Source organism: Schistocerca piceifrons, chromosome 8, assembly GCF_021461385.2.
Source record: "Schistocerca piceifrons isolate TAMUIC-IGC-003096 chromosome 8, iqSchPice1.1, whole genome shotgun sequence".
Classification (NCBI taxonomy): domain Eukaryota; kingdom Metazoa; phylum Arthropoda; class Insecta; order Orthoptera; family Acrididae; genus Schistocerca; species Schistocerca piceifrons.
The window spans coordinates 6,271,084-6,290,920 of NC_060145.1; the positions used below are offsets into that span (position 1 = coordinate 6,271,084).

Consider the following 19,837-nt stretch of genomic DNA (forward strand, 5'->3'; position numbering starts at 1 on the left):
ATAAGAAATATTTATCTATTGTATTAATGGCCGTTTGTGATGCAGACTCTTAAATTTGTCACCATGGATGTGCGATTGCATGATGAATGTGCCATCTCAATCGTATTTCAACAATCAGTGTTCAATAAGCAAATATTCTCCCAACCTGAACAGCCCACAAGACAAACACATAAAAAAAAGGCCTGTGTTAGTATTTATTGCTGATGGTGCATTTCTGCAGCTGTACAGAATTATAAGTCCATACTTTGGTCTACGACTTGATATGAAAAAAAAAAAAAAAAAAAAAAAAAATTAGTCAACTATCGTCATTCTCGAGCAAGACATTTCGTAGAGTGCACATTTGGGATAATGGAAAGTAAGTGGGAGATCTTTCACAGGCCTCTGAATGTAGACATTGGTTTCGCTGTAGACACTGTTGAGGCATGTTTTATTGTACACTACTACTTATGAAACAGTGTTAGTGTTCAATTTTTAGACAAATTGTTTGTATATCCACCAATGCATGAGGATATTCCACAATGAATACTCAGGTATGGATCCAATTTACACTACAGAAATGTTTTTACTGGATACTTTGTACATGAAGGCACTCTGCCATGGAAGGTGGATTATGTTCACCAAATTAAATGCGCATGGTGTGTTAAGTAAATACAAATAAAAGTAAAAGAACTTAACACAGAGTGTTTTGTTCCTGTGGTGTTGCACATTCTCCGCCCCTGAACATTGTAGTCTCTTCCTACCACATTGTCTTTTCAGATTTTTGTCAGCATATTCTTCAGATGTAAGTTCCACAAAGCAGGCCTCTCCCTAATTTCTGTAGTAAATTTCTCCATATTGAAGTCCATTTTGGCTGATAGATCCTTTTGCATAAACTCAGCATTGCACAAATAATGAAATTAAAAGATCGTACCTGGAACCGCATCAATGACTGGCCGCAAACTGACATTCTAGTGTGCATGCTACTTCTTGTAGCTGCACATAACTTTGATGACAACGTCTCACTGGCTGGAAGCTGGTCACAGCACAAAGTACCGTCTGGATGGAACAGCTGACCAGTCAGCTGCATGTGTGTTGCTTGCACAGTATAAATCCGCACCAGGTAACTGAAAGCTCTGACTATTACACTGTAACTGTTGAGAGGCCACTGTGCATATGCAGAGGTACTGTTCAGTGCTATGCTTTTGGCTGCCTTGTGTTTGCCACATGTGTCCATTGTAAGTACAATACAATACAATACAATCCTAATATTTCTACCAAAATAATGTTGTTTGCAGATGACACTAGCATAATTATAAGTGATGATAAAAAATCATTAACCACCACAACTGATATAGTCCTGAAATATATTCAACATTGGTTTAATGCTAATGAGTTAACACTTAATCTAAGTGAAACAAATTATATACAGTATGGCAAAGCAACTCAAGATATGGACCTCCAGTTAAAATTAATGGATAAGAAGATAGAGAGAGTACAATCCACAAAGTTTTTGGGCATGCACATTGATCAAAACTTAAGCTGGAAAGACCACCTCAAGTACTTATCCCACAGGCTCAATTCGGCATGTTTTGCATTGAGGATATTATCTAGAGTATGCAGCACAGACTGTACTAGACTAGCGTATTTTGCTTGCTTACAGTCCATCGTGTCTTACGGCATAGTGTTCTGGAGTAAAACTAAATCGAGCTTAACAGATATCTTCAAACTTCAGAAAAGAGCTATACGAATCATAACACATAACTCTCCAAGAATTCATTGTAGGCCCCTTTTCAAAGAACTGCAAATACTCAGAATACCATCACTGTATATTTTAAAAAGCATTCTGTGTACAAGAGCACATATGAAAAATCTACGTACAAATGAGGACTTCCATAATTATAAGACTAGAACTCGTAAGAATTTGTATGTAGAAAGGGTAAGGACAACACAAACTCATAAGCATGTAAGTTATTTTGGAATAAAACTTTACAATGCTCTACCAGTGTACATGAAGGAAATAATAGATGAAGTAAAATTTAAGACTGAGCTTAAAAATTACCTTTTAAGCAAAACTTTCTATGACATAGATGAGTACTTCGATTGTGTGTAAATTTATTGCCAAAAATTTTAATTTATATGTCTAAATTTGTACTTTTAAAAAATGCCTTGAAACTGATACTCCATTATTATGTCTGTAGTACTTGGACTAGTATGATAACTTTGTTGTGACAATTCCTACATCATGTAAAAGATATACAGGAAGATAATAAAATGAAAAATGAAATGAAGTTTGTGTGTCCTTAATGCTTTTCTATGTTTTTGTCACTAGTGCACAGTGACTTCAGATTGAAAGTATGATGCCTGTTGGTACTTCAAAATTGAGAATCCAAAAACTGAATAGCCAGTCTTGGGAGATTGTACATAATGTTTTAATGTTTATGGGAGATGAGTCCTCTCAGGGAAGGAGCATTCTACTGCACCAAGTTCAGCTGACAGTCAAAGTGGCCACACGTGGTTCATGTAGCACTATCCAAAAAATTTAAGTTGGAAGACAGGCTATCAGAATCGGGTAGAGGAAGGGGATTTGTAAATTCAGATAAAAAACAGTAGTAGATATTGATAGTTTTGATGAGGTTGTTGTTAGGAGATTTGTTTACAACTTTTATATAACTGAAAACTGGGTGCCTACAGTGGAATGAATTAAATAGAAGTTGAAAAAAGCTACTGGTTGTCAACAAGTAGGCTCATATTATTAGAGAGATGTGACATCTGAGAAGAAAGAATTGTGTTTTTGAAGTAATTCAAAATTATTCAGGGAGGGAAACATGTAAGTGGGAAATCAGGGAGTAATAATACAATCCATGATCTCATCAAACTGGTATCAAAGGGACAATGCCTAATAATAACTCATGCAGGCACTGAAAATGGTTTTATTCCAAATGCGCTTGTTATGTGGAAGTAAAATAAAACAACAGGAGATTACCTTGACCACATGAATCAACAAAATTATCAAAAGTAGTTGACAGAAAAGGTGATTCCCAATTTAAAGCTTAACTCTATACTAATTCTTGACAGCGCTCCATATCAAAACATTAAAATAAACCAAGCTCTAACATCTAATCCTACTAAAGATGATATCAGAAAGTGGCTAACAAATGAACGTGTGGCACGTGCAATGAGTGCAGTAACCAACAACCAAGATAGGTTGAATTACTGAGTGTACATTACATGTGTGTCATGTCTTTGAACTGAGGAGTCATTGCTTTGTACCTACTTGTGATGCTTGCTGTATATGTGCATCTCTTCTCTTGATTATACTGAACTGTGTTAAATAAAGAAGGTATGTTAAAAGGGCATACTGCGTGACTTGTCACCCCACAGTGGTGACCTCGATGTGCTCACTTCAGGCAGAATTTCTCTTCCAAGCCTTAATTATGATCTGATGTAATGACGATGATACGTGCTCCGATCAAGACGGAGCAGCAACTGCCGACAATAGGTTCTGCTCTGCAGTTGCCTATTATGCCTGTGTCACCTCCTGCCTCTCCCAAACACCGCATCAAGACGGCGTAATTAAAGTTACAGCCTTTTTGGCCTGAGAGGCCACAATTGTGGTTTGCAAAATTTGACACCATTTTTCAATTGCACACATTACTTCAGACATGGACTAATTACCCATCATTGTTTTGTAGTTGGTTTTGTACATTACTGAGTTGACAATATTCTGCCTCACTGCTCTTGCCATGTTTAGGGAGACTTGTCTTGCAGCGATTTCGTGTCCCTCCAGAATTTCATTTGAAAAATGTCATGGACAATGATTTTAGTTTCAGGAAATCCCCATCTCAGGTACTACCCTTGCTCTGGGCCTTTGGTGGGTCGAGAACTCCTTTCAGACAAGTCTCTGAAATTATTTTGGTTTCAGTGGCTCCTGCAGGCTTTTTGCAGTGTTTTATCCAAATTTCCTGAACTATCTGTGAATGAATTGGCTCTGAAACCAGTTGATGAGGCACTTTCATGTGGCAAAACTCTTAGTTTATGTTCAGCAATAGATGAGGTTATGGGTCCCTGTCCGAAACCACTCGTGTTCAGCCCAGCAAGATGTTTCACGCTCAGAGCATTGAGGCAAGACTCGACGCCAAAATGACAGCCCCAGTAGCAGACAAAATGCTGGAAATCTGCCTCCATTCCATCTTGAATGGTATTGGTATCATAGACCAATTAGAGGCAATGTTAAGACTATATTCACCACCTTGCAGGTTCCCAAATGACAACAATAGACACATACAGAGAGAAGCACTGTTTCACAGGATGCAAAGGATAAGCATCAACTTACAGCTTTCCTATTTAACAGTCTATAAGTAAGATATATTGATAGAGGCATATGATTCTGACTCTACAGGATGATTTTCCCCTCCATGGCATTTCTTAATCATCAACATTACTCACCCCATGCTGGGTCTGACTTTCTTAAATTTTTCTCATTATTTACATGCTTGTACAGTCTCCTTCTGTAGCCACACTCCCTTCTGTGTAAGACACCAGATGCCCTTACACTGGCACAGAAGACATGAAGAATTCTGTGCCTCCTGCGTCTTCTACACCTCAGCAACTTCTCCCCATCCTGTGCTCACCTTGTTACAGAATTCACATGCATGCATTGTGCAAGATGAATGCATTATGTCATTACCACTTACATGCAGATCTGTCTTCCCTTCAGAAGGACTGCACTAAGTTAAAGGTAGAGGTTGAACATTTCACTGCCACTACGGATCCAGCATAGGCACATTGCCAGCAGAAACGTTCTACCGTGCATCACAGTCACACATCTGGAAAATCCGCCACACGCCACCCATGGCGACTAATACCACAAAATTTAAGAGTGGCTAAAGCTGCCTTCAAAGCAGTGCTGGCAGACGGAACAGTGTCTCACTCTGACAGTACATGGGCGGCCCCATTACAGATGGTTTGTAAGAAAGACAATTCTTGGCATTAGTGTGATGACTAAAAAGGACCAAACTCACCACACCAGACTGTGACCCAATGCCGAACATGTCATGTTTCGCAAGCTGTTTAAAGGGTGCCCTGTATTCAGCGTTATTGACTGTACTAAAGCTTTTCTGTAATCCCAGCGACAGAAGCTGACAACGATAAGACTGTCATAACAATGACTTTTGGGTTATTTCAACATAATGTCATGCCTTTCAGTCTCCACAATGCTGCCCGGATGTGGCAGCATTTTATGGATGAGGTTCTGCAAGGTTTAAATAACATTTTTTTGATATGTGGATGATACTTTTTTTGTGACAATATGGTGGATCCTGTGTCCCATTTGTGTGCAGTATTCTCCCATTTGAAAGCATACAGTGACAAAATTAATAAAGACAAATGAGTATTTGCCCAAGGAAAAGGGCATTTCTTACCATGTATCCAAAGAAGGTATTTCTCCTACCCCTTAGAAGGTGGAAGATATTTTGCATATGCCCTTTCCCATCACATATAAAGACTCACGCAGGTGCATTGGAGTGATTAATTATTACTGGCGACACCTGCCGAGGCTTGTGGGAATTACAGAACCCATAAATAACCTGATGAAAGACAAACGCACTTCCGTTGTCGGGAAGCTTTTGTGGACAAGTGTTGCCAGGGAGGCCTTCAAAACCTTGATGTTGAACTTAGCAAATGTTGTATTATTGGTTCATTTTGTCCCCTGTGCTCAGGTGGAAATTTTTTTATGCTAGCCAGTCTGTTGCAGGTGCAGCACTTCAACAGTGGGCATCAGGAGCTTAATAGCCACTAGCCTTCTTTTTGAAAGGTCTATCTTCACAGCAAAAGGATTGGAGCGCTTTTGACACAGAGCTGCTTTCTATATATCTCTTTAACATTTTTGACAATACTTGGATGATGTGGAAAGACTACAAACGCTTAACTTCACTTTTTCAGCAGGTTTCTGGATTAAATTCCCCATGTCAAGTATATTATGCAGAATTTGTCACCAAGTATTCTACTGATGTCAACCATGTCTTGGGGTCTGACAATGTTGTTGCAGACTGCTTGTCATGCAATTGAGCAGCACTGACTTGTGTTGACTGGACAGCTATCGCAACAGAAGAAGAATCCAATGCATTTTTGCAACAATGCCACCTTGATCCTGCAACTACCAGTTCGAAACTTGAATATGTGCAATTACAGGACTCTCAGTGCCACTTATAGTGCGACGCATCTCTCAATATGTTGAGACCTCTTATTCCATTTCATTGGTGCCAAGTCATTTTTGATGTTTCACACACCTTGTCACATCCTGGCATTAACACTATGACCTAGTTAGTGGCTTCCAAAGTGATAAGGCTGGGAGTATGCAACGACTGTAGAAGCAAAACTTTCTAAAGAATTTGAGGTCAACCAAGTGTTAAGGCAGGGTGATGTGTTATCCACACTACTCTTCAACGCAGTGTTGGAGAGAGTGATGCAAAGGGTGGAGATTGGTAACCGAGGTGGCACTCTGTTTAACTGTATGTACCAAAATCTAGCTTATGCTGATGGTGTATGTATGCTGTCTAGAAGTTTGTAAGAAGTGGAAGAAGGATTTGGCAGGCTGGAAAAGGAGGCAGAAGAGTTGGGATTTAAAGTAAACAACACAAAAACACAGTATCTCTATGCTTCCAGGAAAAATGTTGTTGTTGTTAAAGAAAAATATATTAAGTTGAACAGAGGCAATTATGAGAGATGTGAGAAGTTATAATACCTGGGAGTGCTGGTTACAGAGGATATCAGAATAAGAGAAGAAATAAAATCTAGGATTGCTGCAGGAAATAGAGTTTACTAGGCAGTGATGAAGATCCTTCAGTCACATAGCCAGAGCAGAAAATCAAAGGTGACTGTTTATCGAACAGTCATAAGATCGGTGGTAAAGTATGGCTCAGAAACATGGAAAATGATTGTAGCAGAAGAAGCACTCTTGAGAAGATGGGAGAGAAAAATATTAAGAAAGATTTTTGGAGCTGTGTGTGAGACGGGCCAATGGAGGATAAGGAGAAACAAGGAATTGGAAGAACTGTATAGAACTCCTAACTTGATGACTGAAATTAAGTGTAACAGATTGAGATGGCTGGACCATGTAGAGTGAATGTCGGAGGATCGAGCTGTCAAAAAGGTTTACACAAGAAATCCAGGTGGCAAAAGGAACAAAGGGAGACCCCGGAAACGATGGATGGAGGATGTGGAAAATGATTTGAGAAAGACTGGAGTCAGGAGACTGATGATGGTTTTGCACAATTCAGTATTCCAATGGCAGTTACTTCTGACAGAGTCCATCCATTTGATTCTCAATTATTTCATGGATTAATACATCTGCGAACTATGAGCTACCATCCCTGTAAGGGCGCACTGGCCCATCATGGAGAAGCTCAGATGGCTGCCCTATCAGCGGTTTTGCTGAGACTACATAGTACATTACATGAGGATACTGGATGCCAAGTGGCACAATTGGTCTATGGTGAGGGCTTAAAGGTCCCAGGTGAATTTTTCATCTCATCCCCTCTGCATGATTGGGGAAAAGGTAAATAGTCACAGTTTCTGCAAAAATTAGAAGATTCCATGCGCTTGCTGCATCCTCCTCTCCCATTGTGGCAATAGATTTCAACCACTCTTTTTTCCCAAAGACCTCACCTGTCCTAAGTTTTGGATCAGGGATGATGCTGTAAGGCGTCCATTGGCCTCATTCTCTTTTTTTTTTTTAAGACCTTCATTATTGATAAAAACAGAAAAAGTGCCACAGTCTCAGTTGATCATCTGAAGCCAGTGTTTACTGAGATGCAACAGCTGCCTCAGTTCATGGAATGTCCAGCCAACCCACCTCGGCTGCCCTTACCATTTCCACCTCCACCTTCTGCACCCCAGACCTGTTGTGGCAGATATTTCAAGTGCGTTTGCCCTGAGGTCCGAGGTGCTCCAGGCTTCTGTCATGATAAGGTCTCTTAAATGTGTGGTCGAGCATAGTTTTCCCAAAAGGGGGGGGGGGGGGTGTTAAGTGGCATGTGCAGTAATCAATGACCTAGATAGGTCAAATTAGTAATGAGAGTACATTATATGTGTGTCATATTTTTGAACTGAGGAGTCATTGTTTTGCATCTGTTTGTGTTGTGATGCTTGCTATATATGTGCTCCTCAACTATGAAATTAGAGTGAACTTTGTTAAATAAAGAAGTTGTGTTAAAGTGTTTGTTGTGTGTCTTGTCACCGCACAAATGTATCCCATTCTTATACGACAAGCTGAAACCTGTTCTGCACGAGATTTTTCTAAGAGCCGAGCCAAGCCAAAGGACTGTCAAGTATTCCATCGATAATACACTACAAACTGCTGGTCACATTGCTTTACACCTTACTCCTTACCACCCACAATAAAAGCAACAGAGAATATTTGGTCTATTGTGAAAGACTGGGTGGCCTCTAGGAACCTTCTTTGCAACGTAACATCTGTGAAAACAGTTGTGCAATGAAAAATTTAATTCAGTAACTAGAGAAGATTGGAATCACTGAGCGAGAATACATGCAGCAAGAAATCTGTTTCGATGATGAAACAGGTAAAATAATAACACATTTAAGTGGCGTAGTTGGGGTAGCGAAAGTTATTATGGTGATCCTCACTCTGAAGACGATGGAGAACTGGGGGCAGTAATTGTGCTGCAGTGACTGAAAGTGAGGACTCGCACTCAATGGTTTCTGTTCAGCATGCATAAGCTTGATCTGAGCTCCATGGCAGCTCTCTGCATGACTTCACCCACACATTGAGATGTCTGGCTCAGAGTGTACCCTTCCGTGTAAACTTGGCAGCATTTGACAAGCTGCAAGTCTGGCCATTGCCACACTATTGTGCCATCGCCCTAGTCTTTGCTCACATCACCTCAGACGAAACTAAATATAGTTGTGTGGTTGCTACAGTTAATGAGCAGATGGGTGTAGAAGTGCAAGACATCCTAGCTGAGCAGCCAAGCACTGCAAAATACTTTTCTGTCAAGCATGTACTTCTGTGCATGGGCTAAAGAATGTGATCAAGAAATTTTAAGGAACAGGTGAATTAGATGGTGTAGCAGGGAGAGGGAGGCAACCAATTCCCAAGTTGTTGATGCAGTTGCTGTAGCTATAGCCAACCGTGCAGCATACACCTCACATTCTGCAGCCAGTGCTCAAGCTGTATCATGAGAATTGTCTCTCCCCAGGTCAACAGTTCAAAAGCTTTTGCAGCACATTTTACTCTGGTATCTGTACAAGAATCAGGATGTGCACCAGATCAATTCCCAAGATATGCAACTAGCAATGACTTTGTCCTTTGTCTTGTGGCATGCATGGAAATGGATTACAGGTGTCTGAAGATATTCTTTGGATGTACAAGGCACATTTTACTCTGCATGGTGCTGTGAGTGCACAGAAGTGTTGCATTGGGGATTCTTCTTTGCCACAAGTTGTGTGGGAACATCTACTGCACTCATCTTGTGTGATTATGTGGTGCAGTTTCCAAAGCTCCTTCATTCTCTGTCCATTTTTCTTCGAGGAGATGACAGCTTGTGGCACTGTTAGGTGTACAGTGACATTTACATGTTATAAGGACCTCCTTGCGCAAAGCGTGATTCCACCTTTGCATGAACACAAATGTGTCCACACCAGCACTTTCATGCAAGATGGGGTGACACCACATGTTGCTTGCCAGATGAAACATTTGCTCTGAGAAACCTTCGGTGATGACTGTATCATCTCTAGGAAATTTCAAGATGTGTGGCCTACTGACTCCCCCAACTTCAACCAATGTGACTTCTGGTTGTGGAGGTATCTGGAAGATTACGTCTATCAGGGATGTACCCAGACTCTTCCTGATCTGAAGGATAGCATATGATGACATATCACTCTGATTACAATGGGAGTGAGCAACTTTGACCATGTTGTGTTACAGATGCAGCATGTAACAGAGTTGGGAGACCATATTGAACACATGTTGTAACCTGTGACCATATCATAAAAAATGTTCCGGACCCACTGTTATCACGTGTTTGACCATTCCACCCCTATTTTCCTGCACCTACACCACATTCTGACATCTTATGACACCATACTGTCACTAGGTGGCAGGAAGTGGAACTATTATTAGTTCAGCACAACCTGCAAGCGCACTGATTAATGAAATACCTGCAATATTTCAGCATCCTGCAATGTGTGCAGCCCACACTGCAGCACTCACAACACAATCAGTTTGATAATAACCACCCATCACTAATGTTGATCAGACCTAACCAAATGGAGTTTTGTCTGATGACAGAACTTGTAGACATAATTTTCGGGTATGGGCAAACAAATGGAAGCAGCAGAGAAGTGGAAAGGCTGTATAGGATGAAATGTATGCACAGAAGACATCCAGCTGACACCATTTTTCCAAGATTGTTCCAAAAATTAAGAGAGACGACTGAGGAGGACAATGAACTACACGGGCTCCCAGCTTAGAAGATACAGTGCTTGCCTGAGTGAGTGAGCTGCGTGCCATCAGCATTTGATCAGTTGCAGGCGAAATGAATCTTTCTCACAGAACTATGTGGCAAGTATCATGGGAATAGCAGCTACACCTCCACCATCCACAGAAATTTCATGCATTGACTCTCGTCACGTTCAGCCAGTGGTTCTTGCAGCACCTTACAGTCATTCCTCACTTTCGTGCTTACATACATTTCACAGGATAAGCCTGTTCCACCAGAGACAGAATGTTAAATAGTCGCAATAGTCATGTTGGGAGCAATGAGGATCCCCGTGTTACAATTGTGAAGAGCCATCAACACAGATTACCATCAACATGTAGGCAGGCATAGTCAATGATTATGTACTAGGCCCTGTTGTGCAGTAGAATAATTTTATGTACATCTTTAAAAAGTTCTACCACAAGAGCTCAGAAAAAAGAAGATTAACTCTGGGCCTGTTTGCCAATCAGAATGTCAATAAGGTTACCACCAAAGTAACAGATGTTAGGGCATGAGGCAAGCACCGGCATACAACTTCAGAAAGTGGCATACAGAAATACATACATTGTCGTGGTACATAACAAGGCACTGTGAGGTAACACTACACAACTTAACCATCTGAGCACCACTGCAAAATCAAACATAGGCAGAAAGAATCAAGTTAATCAGTCTGGAATAATTATTGAATTACCACAGGAAGGCTAGAAGCACTGATAGGTCCGATAAAAGAGGACAAATACAGTGCATAAACACGGACCCACCGAGTCATAGGCAGGGACGCAGTTCTTTAAATAACAAGGCTTTCGGAGCTCAGGGACACATTTTGTCAAGCTGCCATTCTGTCCATGTCACTGGAAACAGAGAGGATGATATTCTACTGAGTTTCAGGGAAACCAAAGCAAGCTGGTTGATGATGGCCAGCCAGACACCTGCTTGCTGACTTCCACACTGAGATTTAGCCAATCTGATGCATAGTGCAGCCATAGCCTTGCGTTGCTACCTGCTGGGTCATTATGGATGAAAAGACTGGTGTGCAGCCAGACCTCCTACACTACGGATCATCACAGTTGATCAGCAAGCTGCTATCTCCACACCAATCAGGTTTGGTTCCTCCACTCAGCCTCGTGGTCAACTCACCAGTGTCTGTTACCATCTTGGTACATTCACGGTGGATGGCCAGGTCTTAGTCTTCGTGACAGCTGACTCCTGAACTACAGTCAAGTCTCCACGTGAGCAGACAGTGGCCTGACTTCGAGAATGCTGAGGTGGAAGCATCACTGGGTGACAGAACATCTGGGCAGCCAATGCCTTCCTTGCCCCTCTACCACCACCATCACAGCACATGTCCACGGCACTCTCCTGTGAGAGCAACATCACAACTCACCAACAAGGGAACGACACTCGTCATATTGCGTGCTTTTACACTTGGCTGCTGACCAAAGGTCTGAGGACACTTATAACTCTGTACACTTTGTGTGATAAATAAATGTTATTGCAGATACCATTGTGGCGCCAATGCCTCCAGGAGTGCCCACACTCTGGACTCAATCTCCTGTTCACAATGTGGCCCCAGTTCTCTGGGTCGCAACAGCCTGTATCAGGGTATACAGTGTTTATCAGGAACATATTACCCAGCTTCCTGGAATGTCTCTTACTTTTTATTTGTCAATGGATGGGTTTTCAACATGATGGAGCCCCACCTCAAATTGGACTGAGAGTTCTTGAACACCTGTATCTGACTTTCACCAAAAAAGTGCAGGCAAGGTCCTGTTTCATGCCCAGCATGTTCACCTGATCTCATCCCACTTGATTTCTTCTTACGAGGTCATGTCAAAGTTTTGTATATGAGATGCTTTCCGAGACTAAATAGGATCTACTGGCAAGATTTCTCGCTGCCTGTGACCTGTTCAAATGACACTGGGAATATTAAAAGGGATACAACAGACCTCTGTATGACAATGTCTGCATTGACACTGGGGGGACACCATTTTCAACAACTTTATAAATGCAGCAGCTTGTGAAACTTGTGCACGTAAATTTTATTCATTATTAGCACACTGTAAGTTTAGGATTTTCGGTCTCTCTGACATGAAGCTACGTGAGGCATTAATAGTATCAACAGGACACTGAGGACTATTCAGTAGGAATTATTTATGTCATGATCACATTCGGACATTGGAGCCCCTTAGTTTGAGCTCTGTTCAAGGCAAATGTGGAACTTGAGTAGATTGCTCTTATATCTTTTGACTTTGTTGTTTGTGGACTAGGGTCTCATACCTCAAATTGATACATTAGCCCTTCTCCATCTTCCCTGGAAGTTTGTAACTTAATCATAGAATTACCCTGTAGATGGGTAGGGCTAGATGAGCATGATTTAGAAAGGCAAAGACACTTTTTAGTCATGAGGATTCAATGGGATTGCAGGAAGTCATGTCAGAATTCTCTGAGGGGGAGGTGTCAGCAGTAATTGGGTTGCCTGCAACTCAGAAACCCGCACCAACAACCGAATACAGTGAAACTAGCGTTACTTGCAAAACAGAATCGACAATGGCACAGAGCAGCTCAAATTTCTGAATTTTGGGAGTTATTGAGAGTCCGCAGCTTGTGGTCTTGCGGTAGTGTTCTAGCTCCACACGGGTTCGATTCCCAGTGGGGTCAGGGATTTTTTCCTGCCTCGAGATGACTGGGTGTTGTAGTGTCGTCTTCATCATCATCATCATTCATCCCCATTACGGTCGGAGGAAGGCAATGGCAAACCACCTCCACTAAGACCTTGCCTAGTACAGCGGTGCGGGTCTCCCGCATTGTCCCCTATGCTCTTCGGAGTATGGGACCTCATCATCATCATTGAGAGATAAGGAATCAGAAGCAGATGGGAAATAAGTTGAAGCAGCTAGGATACCAGTAGAGGATAGAGATATAAAGGCCAAAGCATATAGGAAACAAGTGGAAGTAGATAGGAAAAAAGCGTAAGCAGATAGGAAACAATTTAGGGAAGAAATGGCAGCACTACACAGAGAGTACAATAGCCAATTCACATTGGCTGACGACTAGCTGGTCAAGGTTTCAAGAACAGTAAAAAGCAGTGTGACCAGGCAAGTCCAGGCCATGTCGAATTTGAAGAAAGTAGAAGATACAAACCTCTCAGTTTCTCAAATAATTCAGGTTCTGGTGGAACGCACTCAAACTGAAGCCACAGAACTGGTTTAATTCTCATAAACTGAGAAATTTACCTTGCTCGAACAAAATCTAGAGATGCTAAGGAAGGACACTGAGTGACAGTGAGTCAAGGAGCCATTAATGCCCCTAGCAGAAAGTGGCTTAGAGTCATTAATGAGTGGCATATTTGTGAGAGTTCATGACCTAGCAGCAGGCCATCAGCAAAATAAGATTAGGCCAATGCAAGAGAACAATGAGTGGCATGAGGGTCTGTTTCCATCAGCTGGCAGGACTTTGATGAGAAGCTGTTCTTCTAGGTGACAAAATTCTTTACAAATACCTCAAGTGGGAACCTGCATATTATGATGTGGATTGAACACTTTAAAACACTCAGCATTGCTTGGTACAAACTGTATTTGAACCTGTGCCTGCCACCTTGCTCCTAATGGTCTTATGGAAGACCTATATCAGCAGTTAAAGGCCTCACTCAGATGCCAGGCCAGAGAGCATTGGACTGACAGCTTCCATATTGACTTACTGTGCCTCTAGATAGTTGTCAAAGAAGGTCTCAATGCAGTAACAGCTGAATTACTCTAAGGACAAACAGACCCACTACCAGGAGAGTCCTTTACTGCCATGGCAAATAGTATTATTGAAGCCTCAGACTTTGTGCAGTATCCTTACTTGCAGATAACGAAATCTCCACCCTGCCATTTCAAAATAACAGCAACCATTCATTTTCTGCAAATTTCAGGTTTTTGTCTGACACCACGCCATTCTAAAACATCTCCAGCCACTGAACGATGGTCCATACACAGTACTGACGCCACAATGAAACATTTGATAGTGATATCAGTGGCCCTTCCATCACAATATCTATCAACAAGCTCAAGCCAGCCATTATCCCAGCTGAGACTTGCACCAGTACTGCACAGAGACAAGAGCTAACACTGAGACGCTACCTATGGGTGATTCCACAAGGACGCCAGACGTACCCACTCTTCCACTGACACAGTCTGTGCCTCTAAGTGAACCTCATATCACAACTCGTTTTGGGCGTCACATATGTTTCTACCCCAAATATCGTTGATCCATGGGGTAGGGGAGTGATGTCAAGAGTGAATCGTCTGCTACAGCTTGTGTGTAATGTAAATTCCCTCTGTGATTCTTTGTGCTAGCTCTGGACTACAAACAAATGATAGATATAAGGCCAATTCACACTGGCCGTTACGTCACATCACACCCTGTCAAATGTACTGCAATGCATTTCAGATGGTGGTATCCACACTGGCCGTCCCATCATATCACGACACGGCACTGTCAAGGTTTCTTGGGAAGTAAGTTTTGCAGGTGACGCCATATGTCCATTGGTAATCAAAATCAAGTGACTCCCAAGTTCATTTCCTCTAGATACATTGCCATGCACAAATCTCTGTATATGATTTCATTGTGGTTAATATCAGTTGTTTTTTATTTGTTATTTATTATAAATTGTTTCACTTCATTATATCGTTTGTTAAAATACATTACAAAAAAAGATTAATTGAAGCAGTGAGGCAGCAGCCTGAGTTGTACGATATGAGCGCACTAAACTTCTTGCCCTCGACTACATTTATAAAGTTGATTTCCACACAGACCTGTATAATATTTAATATCTTACAATGAGATATATTGCAATAAGGCTCCAACTTGAAGTGAAAAAGTACTGTGGGTAGAATCAGATTGATTGGTAGATGGAATATACACTCCTGGAAATTGAAATAAGAACACCGTGAATTCATTGTCCCAGGAAGGGGAAACTTTATTGATACATTCCTGGGGTCAGATACATCACATGATCACACTGACAGAACCACAGGCACATAGACACAGGCAACAGAGCATGCACAATGTCGGCACTAGTACAGTGTATATCCACCTTTCGCAGCAATGCAGGCTGCTATTCTCCCATGGAGACGATCGTAGAGATGCTGGATGTAGTCCTGTGGAACGGCTTGCCATGCCATTTCCACCTGGCGCCTCAGTTGGACCAGCGTTCGTGCTGGACGTGCAGACCGCGTGAGACGACGCTTCATCCAGTTCCAAACATGCTCAATGGGGGACAGATCCGGAGATCTTGCTGGCCAGGGTAGTTGACTTACACCTTCTAGAGCACGTTGGGTGGCACGGGATACATGCGGACGTGCATTGTCCTGTTGGAACAGCAAGTTCCCTTGCCAGTCTAGGAATGGTAGAACGATGGGTTCGATGACGGTTTGGATGTAGCGTGCACTATTCAGTGTCCCCTCGACGATCACCAGTGGTGTACGGCCAGTGTAGGAGATCGCTCCCCACACCATGATGCCGGGTGTTGGCCCTGTGTGCCTCGGTCGTATGCAGTCATGATTGTGGCGCTCACCTGCACGGCGCCAAACACGCATACGACCATCATTGGCACCAAGGCAGAAGCGACTCTCATCGCTGAAGACGACACGTATCCATTCGTCCCTCCATTCACGCCTGTCGCGACACCACTGGAGGCGGGCTGCACGATGTTGGGGCGTGAGCGGAAGACGGCCTAACGGTGTGCGGGACCGTAGCCCAGCTTCATGGAGACGGTTGCGAATGGTCCTCGCCGTTACCCCAGGAGCAACAGTGTCCCTAATTTGCTGGGAAGTGGCGGTGCGGTCCCCTACGGCACTGCGTAGGATCCTACGGTCTTGGCGTGCATCCATGCGTCGCTGCGGTCCGGTCCCAGGTCGACGGGCACGTGCACCTTCCGCCGACCACTGGCGACAACATCGATGTACTGTGGAGACCTCACGCCCCACGTGTTGAGCAATTCGGCGGTACGTCCACCCGGCCTCCTGCATGCCCACTATACGCCCTCGCTCAAAGACCGTCAACTGCACATACGGTTCACGTCCACGCTGTCGCGGCATGCTACCAGTGTTAAAGACTGCGATGGAGCTCCGTATGCCACGGCAAACTGGCTGACACTGACGGCGGCGGTGCACAAATGCTGCGCAGCTAGCGCCATTCGACGGCCAACACCACGGTTCCTGGTGTGTCCGCTGTGCCGCGCGTGTGATCATTGCTTGTACAGCCCTCTCGCAGTGTCCGGAGCAAGTATGGTGGGTCTGACACACCGATGTCAATGTGTTCTTTTTTCCATTTCCAGGAGTGTACTTGTATGTTGTCAGGCATTTGTACTGTTACAAAAAGAAGTGGACTAAAATATTTCCACGCTTCATGTTGTTTATTTAAATATATGTTTGTGGCTGGCTTAGTTCTTGTGAAATAGCTCTGAATTGTGTGTGAAGCAATTTAGCAGGCGTCATTGGTCAGTATTTATATGGTTTCACTAACCCCATTTCAAATAAGGCACTTGAAGTATTAAAAGCCAAATACAAGACGTAAAGAAAACCTATAAATCTTGAAGAGAAAGGTATTGAGGGAGACGTGACTATTGTAAAAAAATTTGCACTGGAAATAAATAAAATAAACTTTAAACAAACCAATTTTTCGTGGGATGTGATGGCAGCTCGTAACACTGTGTTCCTTTTAGTAATTCTGGGTGCAATTTGACGTAACATATGAAAAACATTATGCTTCAACTTCCTAAAATCTAAAAGGAAGGGTCGTCTTCCTTGAGCTCTTTATATAGTGCGTGAAATCCCCTTTTGTCACTTAATGACTTTTTTTCAGGCCCACACACTTCCCCCTCTCCCCCCCCCCCCCCCCCTGGCCCCTCCACCTCTGTCTGTCTGTCTTCTTTCTGTAATATACATGATACATGCTATCCTTGCAAGCTGTAAGCCATATGAGTCCAATAAATGTCATTTTTGTATGAATGTGGATTCCTTGATCCATATACATGCCTAGAGGTGCCAACTTGATTTTATTAGGTGCTACATTTAACAGATAACTTTGCGTTTCCATCTACATGTTTGACACTCCAAACCACTCCTATTTGCAGATGACATCAGTGTATTGATTGGAGGTGGAAATAGAGAGGCTCTTAGGCTGTATGCTGAAGTCACGAATGAAAAAATTTGAGAGTGGTTTGTGATGAATAAGCTACTGATTAACCCTTTTTTTAAAATAAAAAAAAAGGCCACTGTACAATTCCACACAGCAAAATTAAAAATCTATTAAAACAAAATATTTCTTTGGAAAACCAAAAAATTAAGTATCACTGGAACAAAATTGCTTTGTTTACTTACAAGACAATCTGAAATGGAATTCCCACATCACATTCTTAAATTCTAAGCTACCTGAAATGACCTATGCAATGATAAATATATGGAACAACACAAGTGCTGAAGGAGAGAGGTATATTATGCGCACATACTTTCCCTTTTGAGTTATGACGTCATATTCTTGGGAAATTCCCCTCACAGCATAACAACTTTCAAGAAACAAAAAAAGATTGTGAGGATAGCTGAAAATCATGCAAACCACAGTTGGCTGGTAACTAGCCCCTACCCCTCGACTCACTGAAACGTCAATCACAATGTCATTTCAGTCGGAGTATAGGTCATTAGTGGTACAAAACAAATACATAGATAGCGTTGAAGAAACATACCTTAATTTTTGATGGCAAATGTACTCCTCTTCAGATCATTCCTGCATATGAACTCATCACATATGGCATCAAGGTCGAGTTTCATCGATTCATCTCTATGGGTGCTGAGAAGGGCGATGGCATTAAGACGATCCTGCCTCATTATAGAACAAAGATATGTTTTGACCCTCTGTAGACAAGAAAACGATCGCTCAGCAGTGCAGGACATTACTGGAATTGTCAGCACTACATGTATGAATTTCTAGTTCAGGCAGTAGGCCAAACAGGTGGTTTTCCTGTTTTAGATATTTCACTGTCATCCAACGAACTAATATTCGCAGAATCACTACTTTGGAGAATCTCATGAAACATGCTTCGGTGGAGAAGCAAGTGTTCTTTGTCTATATCTGATTCGTAGAAAGATAAAATATCAAATGAATGTTTGTTATCACGAAGAAGAAATTGTTCAATTTGATTTACAAACGTGAATGATTGAGTTTTGAACTGTGATTCCAAGAAGCTGATGGATGTATCCATTGTTTCATAATACAATCTTCTATATTTGTCACATACTTCAGTGAATGTTTCTACAGATGAATTGATGGAGTCATCGTATTTCTTAGGGACTATTCTTCTATGGGGTAATTTTGGGGAATCAACATCCATATCTTGACATTTTGAAGTTACTTCACCCCAGAATGATTCAAAATTGTTTCTCATAAATTTAATAGAAGTTACAAGAGTGGAAATCATCTTATTGGCCTCCTTTGAGTGTAGGGATTTCCTCTGTAGTGCTATGTTTACGGTATCAACGTGACCAAACAGTTTTACCAAAAGTGATAACATGAAAAAGAAATCATATGTCTGCATATTAATCAAAAAGCCATTTGCTTTGGCCCCAGTGTCTGAATTGTCATTTCTTGAAACATTTATAAAAAATTCCTGAAGTTCTGTATAGTTGGAAAAAACTGAAGACATTGACAAGTATCTTACGGCCCACCTTGTAGGACAGAGTGCTTTCAAATTTATAGAGGCATCTGCATTCAGGTGAGCAAAAAGATCTAATCTTTTAGGTGAATCTCTCACAAAATGTATTAAGTCCTTCATAACATTCAATACATTTCGACATTCTGGAACTGCTTTCACAGTGTCTTGTAGCGTTAGATTTAAACAGTGTGCAAGGCAGTACACAAATATAGCTCTCTTCTCCATTTCCGTAAACTTTGCCTGGACACCATTATATAATCCGGCCGTGTTAGCTGAACCGTCAAAGCATTGGCCCCTACAATTAGATGTAGGCAAATCAAATCATCTTAAAATATCGATAATAATATCAAACAGAGCCTTAGCTGTGGTACTTTGTATTGAGTATAGCCCTAAAAAATATTCTTTTATCTCTAGCGAAGTATCAAGAAATCTTATACGGATACTAAATTACTCTTTGGTGGCTATGTCTGTCGTTTCATCTGCTATTATTGCAAAATACTCTGCACTCTTGATATCCTCCAATAATTTTCTAAGAAGTGTATGACTTAAAATGGCCAAAATTTCGTTTTGAACATCATGGGATGTCCATTTGTTAGTTTAGCACTGTAGCCACATTAATAGTAGCTGGTTATCTTCACATCGAAGGCATAATAAATTGTCAGTGTTACTT

General features: G+C 41.8%; 1 protein-coding gene across 1 annotated transcript; it reads right to left on the reverse strand.

The window, feature by feature from the left end:
• Nucleotides 1-18,447: 18,447 nt before the first annotated feature.
• Nucleotides 18,448-19,392, reverse strand: LOC124711485. Its single transcript, XM_047241595.1, has one exon. The coding sequence runs from the start codon at nt 19,390-19,392 to the stop codon at nt 18,448-18,450; it is 945 nt and encodes a 314-aa protein (XP_047097551.1).
• Between the last annotated feature and the right edge of the window lie 445 nt (nt 19,393-19,837).